Here is a 17,741-nt window from a genome sequence, read left to right as displayed (position 1 = left end):
TATATCCTTTAAAGGAAATGTAGTGCTCTATGTTTGTATTAGTGTGTAATGGTACTATTCCCTCTCCCCCTTTTTTAAATTAAGAACTTTATAAGGTCAAATAAGCCATGGTGCAAAACTGGATTAAATATTCAAATTGTTTTATTAGAGGTAAGAGGTAGCAGGCGCTCGGAATAAGTTTCAGTGGAAACCTCATTAATTTAAGGCAGAACATAGAAGGGGTGGTTCTCGAAGTTCTGAATGTTGGCAAAATATTAGTTAGTATTCTTGTGAAATAGATGTGTTTCTAACACTTACTCGACCATAATTTGAAAGATGTTGGTAAACTTTGCAGCTAATAACTGGGTCCAAGGTAGTCTTTTTCTACAGTTGATTTGGAAAACACAAAACCAGAACAAATATTTGTTAGGCATTAATGCAGCACTCAGTTCCTATCTGGAACTTTTCACCAACTTGAGCCAAGGCTAATGCATCTGAAGCAACAGCAAAAGTACAAGATAATAGAAGGTTAAGCACTAAATTACGTTATCCCTGACGTAACTTTTCTTTGTACACCCTTGGAAATCTCATCTCCTATGACTTTATCTAATAACTATGTAGGTCAGTGTTTCTCAGTCCTGAGTAATGTAGGGATGAACTGCTGCAAAATTTTCTCACATTCTCTCAGTTAGGAATGAAAGCATTTTGATTAGTATTTTTTAGTATTAGTATTTTTATTAGTATTTCACCAAAACGTGTTATCAATATAAAAATGGATATAAATCACCTAACTTTATGATTCTTAACCAACTACAAAAACCAACTGTATAAATGAAATACAGAAAAGCTATATAGCCAAAAGAATTTGTATTAATTTAGTGGCATGGATGATGTTTTGTTGAAGTGAATACTACCACTCAAAGCCTGAGCATGGCCCTGCTGGCTAAGGGCAGTTTTTTTTGCTTTCAACAGGCCTTTCTTATTATAAGTCACATGACAACTCAACTTTCACCACTTTTGTATTCAAACTGCTGCAAAACTATTCATTATATACTTCTTGTGGTTTTTTTTTTTTTTGGCTGTGATTTGTACAAACACATTAGGTGTGTATTAACTGTCATATTTTCTCACTATTCGACAGCAATTAATATAATACTATAGACTGTCAACTTGATTGAAATACAAATGAAAAGGTGAGAAATGAAATCGTGGGTGATACATGACTTAAGCTAGCCATCCAAATGGGCCCAAATTTTCCTGTGTTTTTTTTTAAAGACTGTCATGGGTATGAAAACATGAAATATTCATTGATATATAAAAAAATTCTCATTAAAAACTGAGGCCAGCTGTGATGAACACAGATCTCCACCCCCCCACCCCCCCACAAGGAAGCATTGGTGACCCAGCCATCAGCCAACCACCTCCAGCTCTCAGTTCCTTCAGGGTCTGCTCAGCTGCAAAGAGCTGCCCACGTGCAAGGACTATTGGAGGTAGGGGTGTTCAGACTTGGCTATTTCATTTGAACTGAGACAACTCTGAAGGGCCATATGTTCTCCAGATTCCTTGCGGACCTGGCTGAGGTTCGGTCAGCCTGCATTACAGGTCCTTTTAGCCCACCTGATCTTGCTTTCCCCCTCTCTTCCATTAGTTACATGTGTTAGTCACTCAGTCATGCCCGACTCTTTGGGACCCCTATGGACTGTAGTCCACCAGGCTCCTCTGTCCATGGAATTCTCCAGGCAGGAATACTGAAGTGGGTTGCCATTTCCTTCTCCAGGGAATCTTTCTGACTCAGGGATAGAATTCGAGTCTCCTGCTTCACAGGCAAATTCTTCACTGTCTGAGCCACCAGGGAAGCCAAATAAATACCCCACATGGCACACTCCATCTTTCTTTCTCCTTCTGGAGAATCTAGTCAACAAGAGCATCCAAGAGTCTCTCTGAGGACCCCCAGAGTAATGAGAATACCTCTTGTGGAGCCCTGATTCTTCTCTTCAGGTTCTAGTCTGAAAATTCAGCTGCCCACCTGCTCTTCACATTCAACAGCACCACAGCTGATGCAGAACTGATCCCTTGAGCTTGTGCCTTAGAAGAACTTGTGGTTTCTCCCCATTTTATACTTTATTTAACGGCACTACCATTATACTATCACAGGATCAAAACTTTTGAGGTAATTTTGATTCCTCACAGACCTTGCTCTGTATGCCCAGTCTATGAGTTATGCTTCCTAACATGGACAGGACTTTACTCATTACTCCAGGGACTCACTTCCCTCTCAACAAGGCATGCTACTGAAATGACAATGGAGAGCTTCACTTAGTCTTGGGATATCTAGCCTCTTTAATCGTCTTGAGTTTTCCTTAGACTTTAAAAAACAAAAAGCCCTCTGTTTTTCTTAAAGGACACACAGAAAATTTAAACCCACAATCATCTACTCATTTTAGAGCACAATATATTGGTTTAAGAAGAGAAAAGTTCTTTGAGAGGATGGCAGCAAATGTCAAAGGCCTTACTTTTCCTTCTGCCTTTAAAATTTATGCAGTACGGTCATTAAAACATTTATATTTTCCCGGGTTTAAGATAAAATACACTCAACTTTCTTTTCCTTTCTATCTTTTACATTGGACTAAAGAGTAAAGAAACCAAATCCCGATAAATGCCAAAGAAATAATTTTATAATATGGAGATTAAAACATGTGTGAATGTTATTATGCAATTTAGAAGTCTATAAAAATGCATATTTTTTTTAAAGGACGCAACTCACTGAAAGATACTGACGTTTAAAATTGAAAGTTGTGTTGTCAGTTGAAAACGAGAAATTGAAATGTTTGTGAGGGAGAAATTGTCCAGGGAGCAATAGAACATTTCCTGCCCGTGGCTGCAGTCTTGAGGGCTGGTGACTGCCATGACGAATCCAACAGCCATCACCACAGCACCGATGGGAAGCATGACACAGGACATAATCTTATCTGAGTGTGTCCTTGGTTCTTCAGACAGTTTCAGATAACATGCTGATGGAATGATAAAAATTAAGGGAGCTGCACAGAGCACGCCCTGCATATCGAAAACAAGAAATAAGATAATGTTACTGAGTGGAGCCTTTCTGGGGCAGTTTAGAAAAAAACACCTAGAAAATCTGTCTGTCATCATGCATGTGACAAGTATGACAGCTTCAGTTGGATCAAACAAAGGAAAGAAAAATAATTCCAAGAAAGACTTTCCTTTTCTAACGGTATATTTACAGATCAGAAAAGTAAAATAACATAATAGTGTATCAGGCTTAAGAAATAATAATCAGAAAATAATAGAAAAAATAAAGCTGATGGTATGGCTGATTCCTGGCAAACTCTTAAAAGTTCACATCATATTTCCTTATACTCTTCATCTCAAATTACTCTGCCATTTAAAACTGAGAGGTCTATTTGTCAACTGTGTACAGAAGGGGAATATTCGGAGGTGTACACAGGGCATGCGTCTTCTCTCTTCTTTTCTTGACCTTGTAAGAAAGTAGGTGCCTGTCTGTATGAGAAAGGAAAACTGTACCCCTCAGGGTACTTAGCATGAAATAGCATTTCTAAATCCTCTTTCAAGTAAAACTACTCACATTAATTACCCTAGAAAATTGACAGCAGAACTAAATAGCTATGACTCATCCTCCTTCCCCCACATTAGTTTATGGATAAGTCCAACCTGAGGGGGAATGTCAGATTGAAAATTACAGGGAGTATTGCTATCTATTATAAAAAGACCACAAGTTACTGACTTCAAAGGAAAGAGACTTTCCATTTGAGGAGGCCAAATCTGTAAGGAATTCTGCAAATGAAATAATGTTAAAATTAAATGCATTTTAGATAATATATTTTTTTGATTATGTTAAACATTATTTATATTTTAAATAAAAGAAATATATGATTAAAATATATTAAATATAATCATATGATAAATGATACTTTCTTAAGTCATAAAACACAAGCATTTTTTTTTAAATAGGCACTCAGTAAATATGGTAAGGTTAAGAATGAAAAAGAAGCATTCCACAAAATATATATTTTCCAAACTTGAAAAGTTATTATGGAAATTTGTAAATATACAGAAAAGAAGAAAGAATCATATAACAAAACCCTATACACCTATCACCTACAGTTTGAAAACTTTTTGACATTATTTTGGTAAAGTAACCCCAGGGGAAAATCATAGAAAACTGATTTTGAAATTGGGTGATGTAAAAGAACAGATTATACCTTAAAATATTTTTAAAAGAGGCATTGAAACATGTATACTATCATGTAAGAAATGAATTGCCAGTCTATGTTTGATGCAGGATGCAGGATGCTTGGGGCTGGTGCACGGGGACGATCCAGAGAGATGGTGTGGGGTGGGAGGTGGCGGGGGGGGGGGTTCATGTTTGGGAACTCATGTACACCCGTGGTGGATTCATGTCGATGTATGGCAAAACCAATACAGTATTGTAAAGTAAGTTCAGTTCAGTTCAGTCTCTCAGTCATGTCCGACTCTTTGCGACCCCATGAATCGCAGCATGCCAGGCCTCCCTGTTCATCACCATCTCCTGGAGTTCACTCAGACTCACGTCCATCGAGTCCGTGATGCCATCCAGCCATCTCATCCTCGGTCGTCCCCTTCTCTGAGGTGATTGATATTTCTCCCGGCAATCTTGATTCCAGCTTGGGTTTCTTCCAGTCCAGCATTTCTCATGATGTACTCTGCATATAAGTTAAATAAGCAGGGTGACAATATACAGTCTTGAAGTACTCCTTTTCCTATTTGGAACCAGTCTGTTGTTCCATGTCCAGTTCTAACTGTTGCTTCTTGACCTGCATACAGATTTCTCAAGAGGCAGGTCAGCTGGTCTGGTATTCCCATCTCTTTCAGAATTTTCCACAGTTTATTGTGATCCACACAGTCAAAGGCTTTGGCATAGTCAATAAAGCAGAAATAGATATTTTTCTGGAACTCTCTTGCTTTTTCCATGATCCAGCGGATGTTGGCAATTTGATCTCTGGTTCCTCTGCCTTTTCTAAAACCAGCTTGAACATCAGGGAGTTCACGGTTCACGAACTGCTGAAGCCTGGCTTGGAGAATTTTGAGCATTAATTTACTAGCATGTGAGATGAGTGCAATTGCGCGGTAGTTTGAGCATTCTTTTGCATTTCCTTTCTTTGGAATTGGAATGAAAACTGACCTTTTCCAGTCCTGTGGCCACTGCTGAATTTTCCAAATTTGCTGGCATATTGAGTGCAGCACTTTCACAGCATCATCTTTCAGGATTTGAAATAGCTCAACTGGAATTCCATCACCTCCACTAGCTTTGTTCGTAGTGATGCTTTCTAAGGACCACTTGACTTCACATTCCAAGATGTCTGGCTCTAGATTAGTGATCACATCATCATGATTATCTTGGTCGTGAAGATCTTTTTTGCACAGTTCTTCTGTGTATTCTTACCACCTCTTCTTAGTATCTTCTGCTTCTGTTAGGTCCATACCATTTCTGTCCTTTATCGAGCCCATCTTTGCATGAAATATCCCCTTGGTATCTCTAATTTTCTTGAAAAGATCTCTAGTCTTTCCCATTCTGTTGTTTTCCTCTATTTCTTTGCACTGATTGCTGAAGAAGGCTTTCTTATCTCTTCTTGCTATTCTTTGGAACTCTGCATTCAGATGCTTTTATCTTTCCTTTTCTCCTTTGCTTTTTGCCTCTCTTCTTTTCACAGCTATTTGTAAGGCCTCCCCAGACAGCCATTTTGCTTTTTTGCATTTCTTTTCCATGGGGATGGTCTTGATCCCTGTCTTCTGTACAATGTCACGAACCTCATTCCATAGTTCATCAGGCACTCTATCTATGAGATCTAGGCCTTTAAATCTATTTCTCACTTCCATTGTATAATTGTAAGGGATTTGATTTAGGTCATACCTGAATGGTCTAGCGGTTTTCCCTACTTTCTTCAATTTAAGTCTGAATTTGGCAATAAGGAATTCATGATCTGAGCCACAGTCAGCTCCTGGTCTTGTTTTTGTTGACTGTACAGAGCTTCTCCATCTTTGGCTGCATAGAATATAATCAATCTGATTTCGGTGTTGACCATCTGGTGATGTCCATGTGTAGAGTCTTCTCTTGTGTTGTTGGAAGAGGGTATTTGCTATGACCAGTGCATTTTCTTGGCAAAACTCTATTAGTCTTTTCCCTGCTTCATTCCGCATTCGAAGGCCAAATTTGCCTGTTACTCCAGGTGATTCTTGACTTCCTATTTTTGCATTCCAGTCCCCTATAATGAAAGGAACATCTTTTTTGGGTGTTAGTTCTTAAAGGTCTTGTAGGTCTTCATAAAACCGTTCAACTTCAGTTTCTTCAGCATTACTGGTTGGGGCATAGACTTGGATAACTGTGATATTGAATGGTTTGCCTTGGAGATGAACAGATATCATTCTGTCATTTTTGAGATTGCATTGTAAAGTAAAATAAAGTAAAAATAAAAATTAAAAAAAATATTTTTAAAAGAAAGATTTTTTTCAGTATCATCATTTACTGAATTTACTTTGCTTTATACTAAGTACTACTCTCATACCAAAAATATACATCATATGATTTCAAAAATACAAGTTTTTAACAAAAACAGCAAGTCAGGAGAAATATCAATTAAGAGGAGCACATGAAGTCAGACTAGCCAGGCAGCAGCTAAAAATTTGAGGAAGAATAGGAGGAACCACACTTCATGGAAAATATTTCTATAGTCACAGACATAAGAATGAGAAAATACTAAGTGTCATCTTCTAATTTGAAATATATGAGCAACATAATTTTGCTGTTCATAGTACCTGAATACAGATGAATACCTACAAAAGTACACGGCATATAAAGGATTAATTTTCATATGGCTACAGAGTCAGACACGACTGAAATGACTTAGCAGCAGCAGCAACAGCAGCCGAGTTAAATGAATTATGTATTTCTTAGGATCCATTATGACATGTGAAACTGAAGTTTCTTGAATTATAAAAAATACTTAATCCATGCTTATAATAATTATCCTTTGATTTCTATGAAATAATTTTTAAAAATAAAAAATGCAAACACAGGAGGAGTCCCCTAGTGGCTCGGTAGTAGAAAGTACGCCTGCAAGGGCAGGAGACCCGGGTTCGATCCCTGGCTCGGATGGATCCCTTGAAGAAAGGAATGGCTACCCACTCCAGTATTCTTGCCTGGAGAATCCCATGTGCCGGAAGCCAGTGTGAGGAATCCCGCCCGTGACAAGGTCATGAGGAAGGAAGCTGACATACGCAAGGTGTGCTCAGACTTCAGGGACCCCTCTGGATATTCCTAAGCATGTACCCCAGCAAAAATCTGCCGGCTTTTGTGCTCTGCTTTTCCACTTTTCTGATATTCTCTGGAAAAAAGTCAATTCAGGGTTTTAGTCTTCTGCATTTGAAAGGGATGTTTCAGTTAAACCCCTCTGATAGCTCTCTAGCCTGCCTAACAGGTTCCCCAGACCTCTTGCAGCTTGTGAATTGCTTACAGCCCCCCAACCGCGGGAGGCACAAAGCTTAAAATCATCTTAAAGATACAGAGTCTTTTCTAAAGAGTTAAAAATTATATTGGTAGAGGGTTTTCACTGTTGACTCAAGGATTGCTGCCAGACCTCCATATTCTTTATCTTTTAGGCACCTGAAAAGATGTTAATGTAAGCAGGATGTAGAAAAAGATACATAGTAGTTTTGATGTGAGCAACACTAGACTTTTGAGTTAATTGCTTCTCTTTTGCTGTAAATCACTGTACTCCCTCTACTTGTTATAAGTTGCTGTATCCTTGCTGTGTAAGAATGTAACTTTATTTAGTGCTTTCTGAGAGTGGCACCAGACCTTGGGAAGATCAACACAAATAAGTCTTGTGGTTGACAAACCCTTATCAGAAAAAAGGCTGTAAAATGTTAAATTGGCCCTTTTGGCTGGAAGATGATGTAAATTACCTAAGACTTGTGTATACAATTAGGCATGCAGAGAGAAAAGCCTGGTTTTGATAAGAGTCTGGACTGCTAACGCTGCATAACTTTGTGTTACCCATTGATCTCCATGTTTTATCAAAAGTATAAAAGGCCTTCTGAACAATAAAGGATGGACCAGATTCTTGGACCAGTTTCTCGGACTAGTCTCGGCCTGGTTTCTTGGAAATCTGGCTCCCCCCGTGTCTCTCTCTCTCTTTTTCTCTCCCTTTTCTTCCTCTGCTCTTTACTTTAATTTCAGGCTGAATTTCCATCTGGGGCGCAGAGGCTCGCCAGGTCTACTTATTTGCCCTGGTTATTAAGATCCGCACGAAAGGGAGCTTAAGGCGAGGCACCCTTAGATATTCAAGCGGGCACCGGTGGCCCAACGTAGATGGTGCAAATTCCTTGTCTGGAATTTTATTGGTCTTCCGCGTAAACCAAGCTATTCAGCCCTCTTTCTCCACTTAATCTTCCTACTGCACTACAGTTTCTTAATCTAATCTTATATTAATAAATAAACGAGTTTTTCCACGCCAATGCCGTCCACCCTTCGAATTCCCTGGATCCACCGGGGCTGGACCCTGGCACCCATGGACAGAGAGGCGCCTGGCAGGCTATGGTTCATGGAGTCACAAAAGAGTTGGACACAACTTAGTGACTAAACAACAATATGTTTGTGAGTGCATGCATATGTGAGTATGTGTACGTGTGCGTGTCTGTGTGTGTGGAGATAAAGAGTGATAAAAGGCTGTTCATAGGAACATGTGAAGCAACTTCTTCAGGAATTGTGGAGTGTGAAAGTGCTATCCGGGTGGAAACTGCAACCAGCTGCTGCTCAGAAGCTGTCATCAGTCAGTATTTTGGGACTCTTCCAAACCTAACTCGCTGGGCAGCGCAAAGCAATGGGTGTTCTGTTTATGTCATAATTCTTAAAGGTTGGGAAAGTAGCAATTAGTGGGAAAACTTTATAGCTTATGTTTGTACTGGAAGAAGTCCAGTTGAGTATCTTGTCTAGATAGCAGTTACTTCCTTAATATTTGAAAGCTCCGTCTTGGTAGAGATTGTTGCTAGGACCCAAGATTATCAGTAAAATGATAAAAACATCTGCTCTATTCCCTACAAATTGTGTGTATGTGTGTGCTCAGTTGTTCAGTCGTGTCTGACTCCTCGTGACCCCATGGACTGTAGACCGCCAGGCTCCTCTGTCCATGGGATTTTCCAGGCAAGAATACTGGACTGGGTTGCCATTTCCTCCTCCGAGAGATCTTCCCAACCCAGGGATCAAACCTACATCTTCGGTGTCTCCTGCATTGGCAGAAGGATTCTTTACCACTGAGCCACCTGGAAAGCCCATTCCCTATAAATTAGTCCAACTAATTTCATCTATCTAATATAGCCTTGTCAGAGGATACACCACTGGCTTAGTAATAATTTTCAAAATTTCCTGACAGCACATAAATGCCATAACTGTTTATCGAGAGACAAGAAAATATATAGCTTATTTATAAAAGGGGAAAGCACTATCCTTCGATAAAAAACACTACTGATGCCAGGGCATTTTGCAGTTTGCAGGTGGGAAATAACAGAAGGTGTTGAATATTTTTACTGGCAGTACAGATAGGAAAAGTATTTGAATTCTCCTACCTGAACAGAAACCTCTCATCTGATGCAAGGAGACTGAAAACTAAAGAAAAGAATGCTTAAACATCCTTAAAATTTCTATTTTGTAATCAACCTGGACTCATGAAATGTGTTCCTATACCTTAAAGAGAAACTCTAGCTCAGAGGTCTTCGGCGGCTTGGACTACGGCTCGCTCGCTCTGTGTGCTCTTGCTGGGTAATAGGTTTGCTCTCTTCCCTCCACTGTATGCTGCACACAGTGCTTCTTGGGCTGGTTAGCCTGGCCACAGGCACCAGCTGCTTCATCTTTTCTCTTTGTTCCGCTGCAAGTAGAAACCCAAAGGACCCAATTACTGCAGATGCCTCCTTTCTCTAATAGCAACACTAGTGCCGAGATGTTGGATTGTTATTAACAAGAATGGAACTTATTTTGTTTCTAAAATGAATCCTTTAAAGTTGAGGGTGCATTTGCCTTGGAAAATAAGTCATTTTGTTCTACTGCCATGAAAACAATAAAATAAAAAGGAAGCTAAGTTCTAAATGGGGTTTTGCTTTTTATTAAATAACTAATATAAGTCTGAATAATTTTATTCTATATTATTTTAGTTATACTAAGTAATATCATTTCCTTAACTTTGCAAATTGAAGGTCTGATTCCATTATATCATCACCTGTAAAGATCCTTACTCTACTTAATGATGATTCAGAAGCCACAATAGGAAAAGAATTTCTAAGGTACTACCTTATTAACTAAGGTAAAGGCTATTAGCTAAACATTATCAGCTTAGACGAAAAACTTTTAATTTCATTTTTTTGTATTTAACCCTTTTATAAAGTCTATCTATGTGTATTCTGAATTACTCTTAACCTCACTTACAGGTAAACTCAATGCATAGATTTTTAACTTAAAAAATGGAAGGAGACATGAATACATTTATTTTGCATGATTTAAAGCCTTATACTTAGGAAATCTCTGACTAACATAATGATTAAAAACATGGGCAACAGGGTTTGAAAGCTTGTGTTCACTTTCTACCACTTAAAACTAGTGTGAGCTATTTAAGTGTCTATCGACAGATGAATGAATAAAGATGTAGTATATGTACACATACACACATATACACTCAGATACTACTCAGGCAAAAAAGAATGAAATTCTGCCATCTCCAACAATGTGGATGGACCAAGGGAACATTATGATTAGTGAAGTAAGTCAGACAAACACTGTGTCATCACTTATAAGTAGAATCTAAAAAATAAAACAAACTAGTGAATATAACAAAAAAGAAACAAACTCACAGATATAGAGAACAAACTAGTGGCTACAGTGGAGAGGGAGTAAGGTAGGAGGGATAGGATAAGGGAAGGAGATTAAGAGATACAAACTACTATGTATAAGATAGATGGGCTACAAGGATGTATTGTATGGCATAGGCAAATATAGCCATTGCTTCATATTAGTAATAACTTTAAATGGAGTATAATCTATACAAATATTGAGTCACTAAGTTGTACACCTGAAAGTAATATAATGTTATAAATCAACTATGCATGAGTGGGTGCTAAGTCGCTTTAGTTATGTGCAACTCTGAGACTCCATGGACTGTAACCCGCCAGGCTCCTCTGTCCATGGGATTCTCCAGACAAGAATACTGGAGTGGGTTGCTATGCCCTCCTCCAGGGGATCTTCCCGACCCAGGAATCAGACTCATGTCTCTTCTGTCTCCTGCACTGGCAGGTGGGTTCTTTACCCCTAGGACCACCTGAGAAGCCCATATAGATCATACTTCATTTAAAAAAACCCAGTGTGACCTGTTAATGGTGCCAATCACTCTGTGTCTCAATATCTTCATATGTGAAATTTATATAGATTAATGATGATAATATATGCAAAACACTTGACTCAGAGTAAATGCTCCCTACGTGTTAGCTCACACTGTTGTTTGGAGGGGAAACATCACATGCTTTAGTTGCTTCTAAAGGGCTGTGTGACCTGCTGCTTGATCTGATGTTATAAAACATAACAAATACCCACACAAAACAGAGCTGAACAAAGACCTGACTGTGACATTGCACTTACAAAAAGACTTTCACTGATTAAAAAAGTACACACTCAGATGGTCTGGAAGTGAATGGAGATCTCAGATTTCTTAAAACTAGTGTAATTGGGTTCTTGCTGCTGCTACTAAGTCGCTTCAGTCGTGTCCGACTGTGCAACCCCATAGACGGCAGCCCACCAGGCTCCCCCGTCCCTGGGATTCTCCAGGCAAGAACACTGGAGAGGGTTGCCATTTCCTTCTCCAGTGCATGAAAGTGAAAAGTGAAAGTGAAGTCGCTCAGTCGTGTCCAACTCTTTGCGACCCCATGGACTGCAGCCCACCAGGTTCCTCTGTCCATGGGATTTTCCAGGCAAGAGTACTGGAGTGGGGTGCCATTGCCTTAAATCATGACAATTTGGCACTCTTCTTAAATGTCTATATAGCAGGTTTTTCTTTCTTTTTTTTTTAAATCTTTGGATCTAGAATCATGTTTTAAATTTTTAAAAATAGTCCTCAAATTCAGCTCAGATCTTGACTCCATAACAGATTTTCATGAAATATCATTATTTTATTACAACACCAGAATTCTGTCTTAACCACAAAAAATTTCAACATAGGCACAACTGGGAATATTTAATGTGATTGTGCTTAGTTGCTCAGTCATTTCTGACTCTTTGCAACCCCATGGACTGTAGCCCACCATTATGTGCTTATAATTTTGTTATGCAAAGTGTCAGGGAGATTTGGAATTAACAGAAAGTAATGGTCAAATATACATAAATATATCATTCCTGAAAAATAAGCAATATGTGTATGCTTGGTTAACTTAAAGGGAACAAAAACTGTTAGGCTATCAAAATAGTCAGTAGTAAAGCAGTTGATAAACATATGTTCTCTCATATCACAGTCCTACAATATTCAAACAAACATGCGGCCTCAAATGAGACATTTCACAAGACAAGAAATAACAGAGTTGGGAATTGTGCTCCTCAGCATAATTAAAGGATTACCATTACTGTCAGCCCCAACAATTTTTTGTAACACTTAATTGCTTGATGCCACAACTAGAGAATGGGCTTCCCAGGTGGCTCAGTGGTAAAGAATCCACCTGCCAATGCAGGAGATGCAGGAGGTGTGGGCTCAGTCCCTGGGTTGGGAAGATCCCCTGGAGTAGGAAATGGCAACTCAGTCCAGTATTATTCACTGGGAAATCCCATGGACAGAGAAGCCTGGTGGGCTATAGCCTGTAGGTCACAAAGAGTCAGATAGGACCGATCATGCATACTAAAGAATGCCTTCCATGTCCAGGAACATTTGTAGACATAGGTCCTTCGCTGTGCTCCCAATGGACAGTGGCGCATGCAGTGATTTGAGCACTGTGTTCTTAGCACTGTGCTTTTTATACTGTGGGGGATGGAGAAGGCAATTAAGCACCATTCTTGTCTCTAAAGAATTTGTACTTTGATAGCAAAGGCAAGCTTATGGACAGTCCAGACCATACATGATATAAGGTAGTACTTAAATCAAGTTACATGTAGGTTGCAGTCATGCATTTACATAGATCAAGGTTGGAACGTGAAATGACTTTCAGTGAACCTACTAGCCTTTAGCCTATGCAAAATGAGGAAGTAGGTAAGAGTTACCTTGGATAATTTTCCATGTTTCCTATGAACTTTCTTTCCATTGCTGGTGGAACAGATGTTTCCCTAGTCATACGAGGGTTGGGGGAGTTGCCTACTCTCTACTTTCCACATGATCTGATACAGGAAAACTCCCAACAGTGTGTTCCTGACTGAATCTTCCACTACCTTTGTCTGGGATTTCAAAACCAAATGGCACCTGGAAGAAATAATACCTTCACCCCCTCTTAATTCTCAGTGGAGTGAGTAAAAGATAACTTGATATTCCATCTATAAAAGCCCACCCTCCCTGTGGGACATGATTGATCAATGCTAAGTGGTGTGGTTTTGAGTAGAAATTCCAGAAGGATTGTAGAAGGGGGAGAGGAAAGACTTTAAAGCAGTAGAATCACTTCTATGCATGTTTCACCAAATGATCTCATTATCCTACTTCCACTAAGTAGAATCAAGGAGTCACTTTTTTTTGGTCACTTTTAAAAATTGAAATACAGTTGACATATGATATTATATGAGTTTTAGGTGCACTAAATAGTGATTTGACATTTACATACATTATGAAATGGTCATCAGAACAACTCTAGTAACAATTTGTCCCCATACAAAGTATTGCAATATTATAGATATTCCTTGTGTTGTATATTACATACACATGACTTATTTATCATACAACTGGAAATTTGTATCTCAATTTCCTTGATCAATTTCACCCCTGCCCCTCCTCTCTGGCAACCACTCATTTGTTCTCTGTATCTATGAGTCTGTTTCCATTTTGTTCTGTTTAATCTTTTTCAGATTCCATATATTGATATAAGTAAGATAATACAGTATTTGTCTTCTTCTGTGTGACTTATTTCACTTTGAAATAATATTTGAGCATAATATCCTCAATATCCAACCATGATGCTGAAAATGGAAAGATTTTATTTTTTTCCCGAGTAGTGTTTTATTGTATATACATACCATATATTATTTATTCATCTCTTGATGGACACTTAGGTTGCTTCAGTATCTTGGCTGTTGAAATCATGTTGTCAAGAACTTCACAGTATATACACATTTTCAAATTAGTGTTTTTGTTTTCTATGGATAAATACCCAGAAGAGGAATTGCTGGATCCCAAGAAGTCATTCTTGATGCACCCCTCTATCCCCCTGACTTCCCAATTGAATTGGTTAGCAAATTCTGTCAATCTTTTCTAAAAAGTATCTTTTAGGAGTCCACCCACATTCTTTTCTCTTTTTCACTGCCTATATAGTAGCTGAACTTTTAAGTTTCCTTGTGAGATTGTAAGCTCCACAAAAGCACAGATCCTTTCTGATTTCCTCCCATCCTTGTATCTCTGCTTTTGTGGCGTAGTGTATCACTGACCCTTGAATAACACAGGAGTTGGGGGTTACTAAGCTGTTGGAAGCTCATATATAACATATACAATTCTGCATACTCTGTTTCTCCATATCTGCAGGTTCAACCAACTGAGGTTCATGTAGTACATATTTATTGAAAAGTATCTGTGTAAAAGTAGACTCCATATTTCAAATCCATGTTGTTCAAAGCTCAATTGTAATTATTTATATATATTTGATAAACAAATAAACATATTAAAGCTGCACTAGACTTTAAATCTTTGTAAGATGTGGAGAGAAATGAAAGAAAAAAAATAATTACAGGAAAGAATAAACATAAGCCAAAGGATAAAACAAAGAATTAATATGGATTACTCATAGGTCAAAAATAAGATCGACTAGAGCTATGGGAAGTTAGTGGTAAATAACTTTCCAGAGATAGCTTGGGGTCAGATGATAAAGGCAACAGATTTTGTGCTCGTTGAGAGAAGAGTAGAGTTTTTAAGCAGGATGGTGATAAATTGGAAGCAGAACTTAAATATGTGCTAGTTGAAGCAAAACCCCAATATTAATTCAAATGTGATATGATGAGGACATAGATTTGGAAATCAGCAGTAGAGACTACAAAGGAAATGAGAGAGAGAAATACTTAAAGAATAAGGTAAGTGAATGGGTAAGTGGATATAACTTCCTTCATTACGTATTTTAATGTCTCTCTAGACCTGTCTTTACTCTGCAAAGGAATTTCCCCTAGATTTGTTTAATTTATAGTTATTTTCAATTATATCTATGTACTATAGAATATAAAATATGGAAAAACTGCTTAAACCAGTAATTCAGTTCCAGCACTATTGACATTTTGGATTGCATAATTCTTTGTGGTAAGGGTTACCCTGCACATCGTGAGATGTTTAGCCACATTCCTGTCCTCTACCAACTAGATACCACTAGCATCAGCCTACCCAGTTGTGGCAACTAAAAACGTCTATAGACACTGCTAAGTGTCCACTGGGGTGGGGACAGAAGGGCATTTCCCCCATTGAAGAACCACTGCTCTAAAATATAGAGTCCTGAAAACCATATAATATCATCTATGCAAATATTTACTATAACAAGCACATTTTCATTCAAGTTCAGAAAATGACACCTTTATTAAGGAAAATATATCTCCTGTTAAATGCAAATATAACTTTAAAAGAGATTTTTAGAATCTTCAAATGTACTTACATTGAGCTCTAAAACTATTCCAAGGCAATCAATCAGCAGTGACACAAGTGTGGCCATGGTAATGATAACCACAGTTATGATAATGTGGAAAACTGATGAAAGATTCCCACCAAAAAACACATTGGCAATTACCTGCCAAAGAGAAACAGATTATTTAGAGAGGGACTCTCAGAGCTGTGCAGGAGTTTTAAAAGAGAATTTTATATTATAGTAGTTGGGACTATATAAAATACAGTAAGGCAGTCAATCAAATCTTAAGTCATATGAATGAATGTTGTATCTTTTCCAAACTATTTACACACAGACACACACACATATCAATAACAAGTATTCTTTGTTGAACTATTAGACAGGCATTGGCTTACATTCCAGACTCAGAACATGGCATACTACTGAATGAACAAAAATATTTCTGAAGTGTAAGAGAGGCCTGGAGAAGTTACCTTATTCTTTTTCCTTGAGTCCAATACGGTTACTATTAACACAAACTACAGATGCTATTTAGATTATCTGAAGGACCTCTAAGGAAAGAGTTAGCACAGTATCTTTTAATAATAATGCATGTTTAATATTCTTTACTGATAGGAAACTAACTTCATATAATCTAAATCCTATCTGGTACAAGTTAAGTCTATTTTATCTTGCCTTTCCTTAACAAAAATGGAGAAGAGATGATTACCATTTTCCACTGATACTCAACAGTTACCACTCAACAGTTACCAAGTGTGTGTGCTAAGTCTCTTTAGTCATGTCTGACTCTTTGAGACCCCATGGACTGTAGCCCACCAGGCTCCTCTTTCCATGGGATTCTCCAGGCAAGAAAGCTGGAGTGGGTTGTCCTGCCCTCCTCCAGAGGATCTTCCTGACCTGAGGATCAAACCTGTGTCTCTTACATCTCCTGCATTGGCATGCAAGTTCTTTACCACTAGCACCATCTGGTAAGCCCAGTTACCTATTTAACACCTATTTAATATGTCCTACACTGTATTATGCTAAGAGAAAATGTCTAGGAGATGATTCCTATTCTTAGGAATTAACATCCTAATTAGAGAGATTCAAACAATCCAATGAAACAAATAGTAATCAATTTTTGACAAGATAGAAAAGATCAAATACAATTTAGAACTAGACAGTGCCACCCAAGATGGACAGGTCATGGTGGAGAGGTCTGACAGAATGTGGTCCACTGGAGAAGGGAATGGCAAACCACTTCAGTATTCTTGCCTTGAGAACCCCATGAACAGTATGAAAAGGCAAAAAGATAGGACACTGAAAGATGAACTCCCCAGGTCAGTAGGTGCCCAATATGCTACTGGAGATCAGTGGAGAAATAACTCCAGAAAGAATGAAGGGTTGGAGCCAAAGCAAAAACAACACCCAGTTGTGGATGTGACTGGTGATAGAAGCAAGGTCCAATGCTGTAAAGAGCAATATTGCATAGGAACCTGGAATGTCAGGTCCATGAATCAAGGCAAATTGGAAGTGGTCAAACAGGAGATGGCAAGAGTGAATGTCAACATTCTAGGAATCAGTGAACTAAGATGGACTGGAATGGGTGAATTTAACTCAGATGACTATTATATCTACTACTGTGGGCAGGAATCCCTTAGAAGAAATGGAGTAGCCATCATAGTCAACAGAAGAGTCTGAAATGCAGTACTTGGATGCAATTTCAAAAACGACAGAATGACCTCTGTTTGTTTCCGAGGCAAACCATTCAATATCATGGTAATCCAAGTCTATGCCCTGACCAGTAATGCTGAAGAAGCTGAAGTTGAACAGTTCTATGAAGACCTACAAGACCTTTTAGAACTAATACCCCAAAAGATGCCCTTTTCATTATATGGGACTGGAATGCAAAAGTAGGAAAACAAGAAATACCTGGAGTAACAGGTAAA

At 38.4% G+C, this 17,741-nt stretch overlaps 1 protein-coding gene across 2 annotated transcripts in view; it reads right to left on the bottom strand.

Annotated features, from left to right (window-relative positions):
- Positions 1–2,739: 2,739 nt before the first annotated feature.
- Positions 2,740–17,741, bottom strand: part of SLC38A11 (solute carrier family 38 member 11) — a 65,142-nt gene continuing 50,140 nt past the window's right edge. For both annotated transcript variants that reach the window (XM_068969208.1, XM_068969209.1), the window contains 2 exons: positions 15,844–15,975; positions 2,740–3,033 (listed from right to left, as the gene is read on the bottom strand). In XM_068969208.1, coding sequence (XP_068825309.1) covers positions 2,740–3,033; positions 15,844–15,975 — 426 coding nt within the window. The remainder of the gene's footprint in view (positions 3,034–15,843; positions 15,976–17,741) is intronic.

This window comes from Capricornis sumatraensis, chromosome 3, assembly GCF_032405125.1.
Source record: "Capricornis sumatraensis isolate serow.1 chromosome 3, serow.2, whole genome shotgun sequence".
NCBI classification, from domain to species: domain Eukaryota; kingdom Metazoa; phylum Chordata; class Mammalia; order Artiodactyla; family Bovidae; genus Capricornis; species Capricornis sumatraensis.
This window is presented reverse-complemented; position numbering and strand designations above follow the sequence as displayed.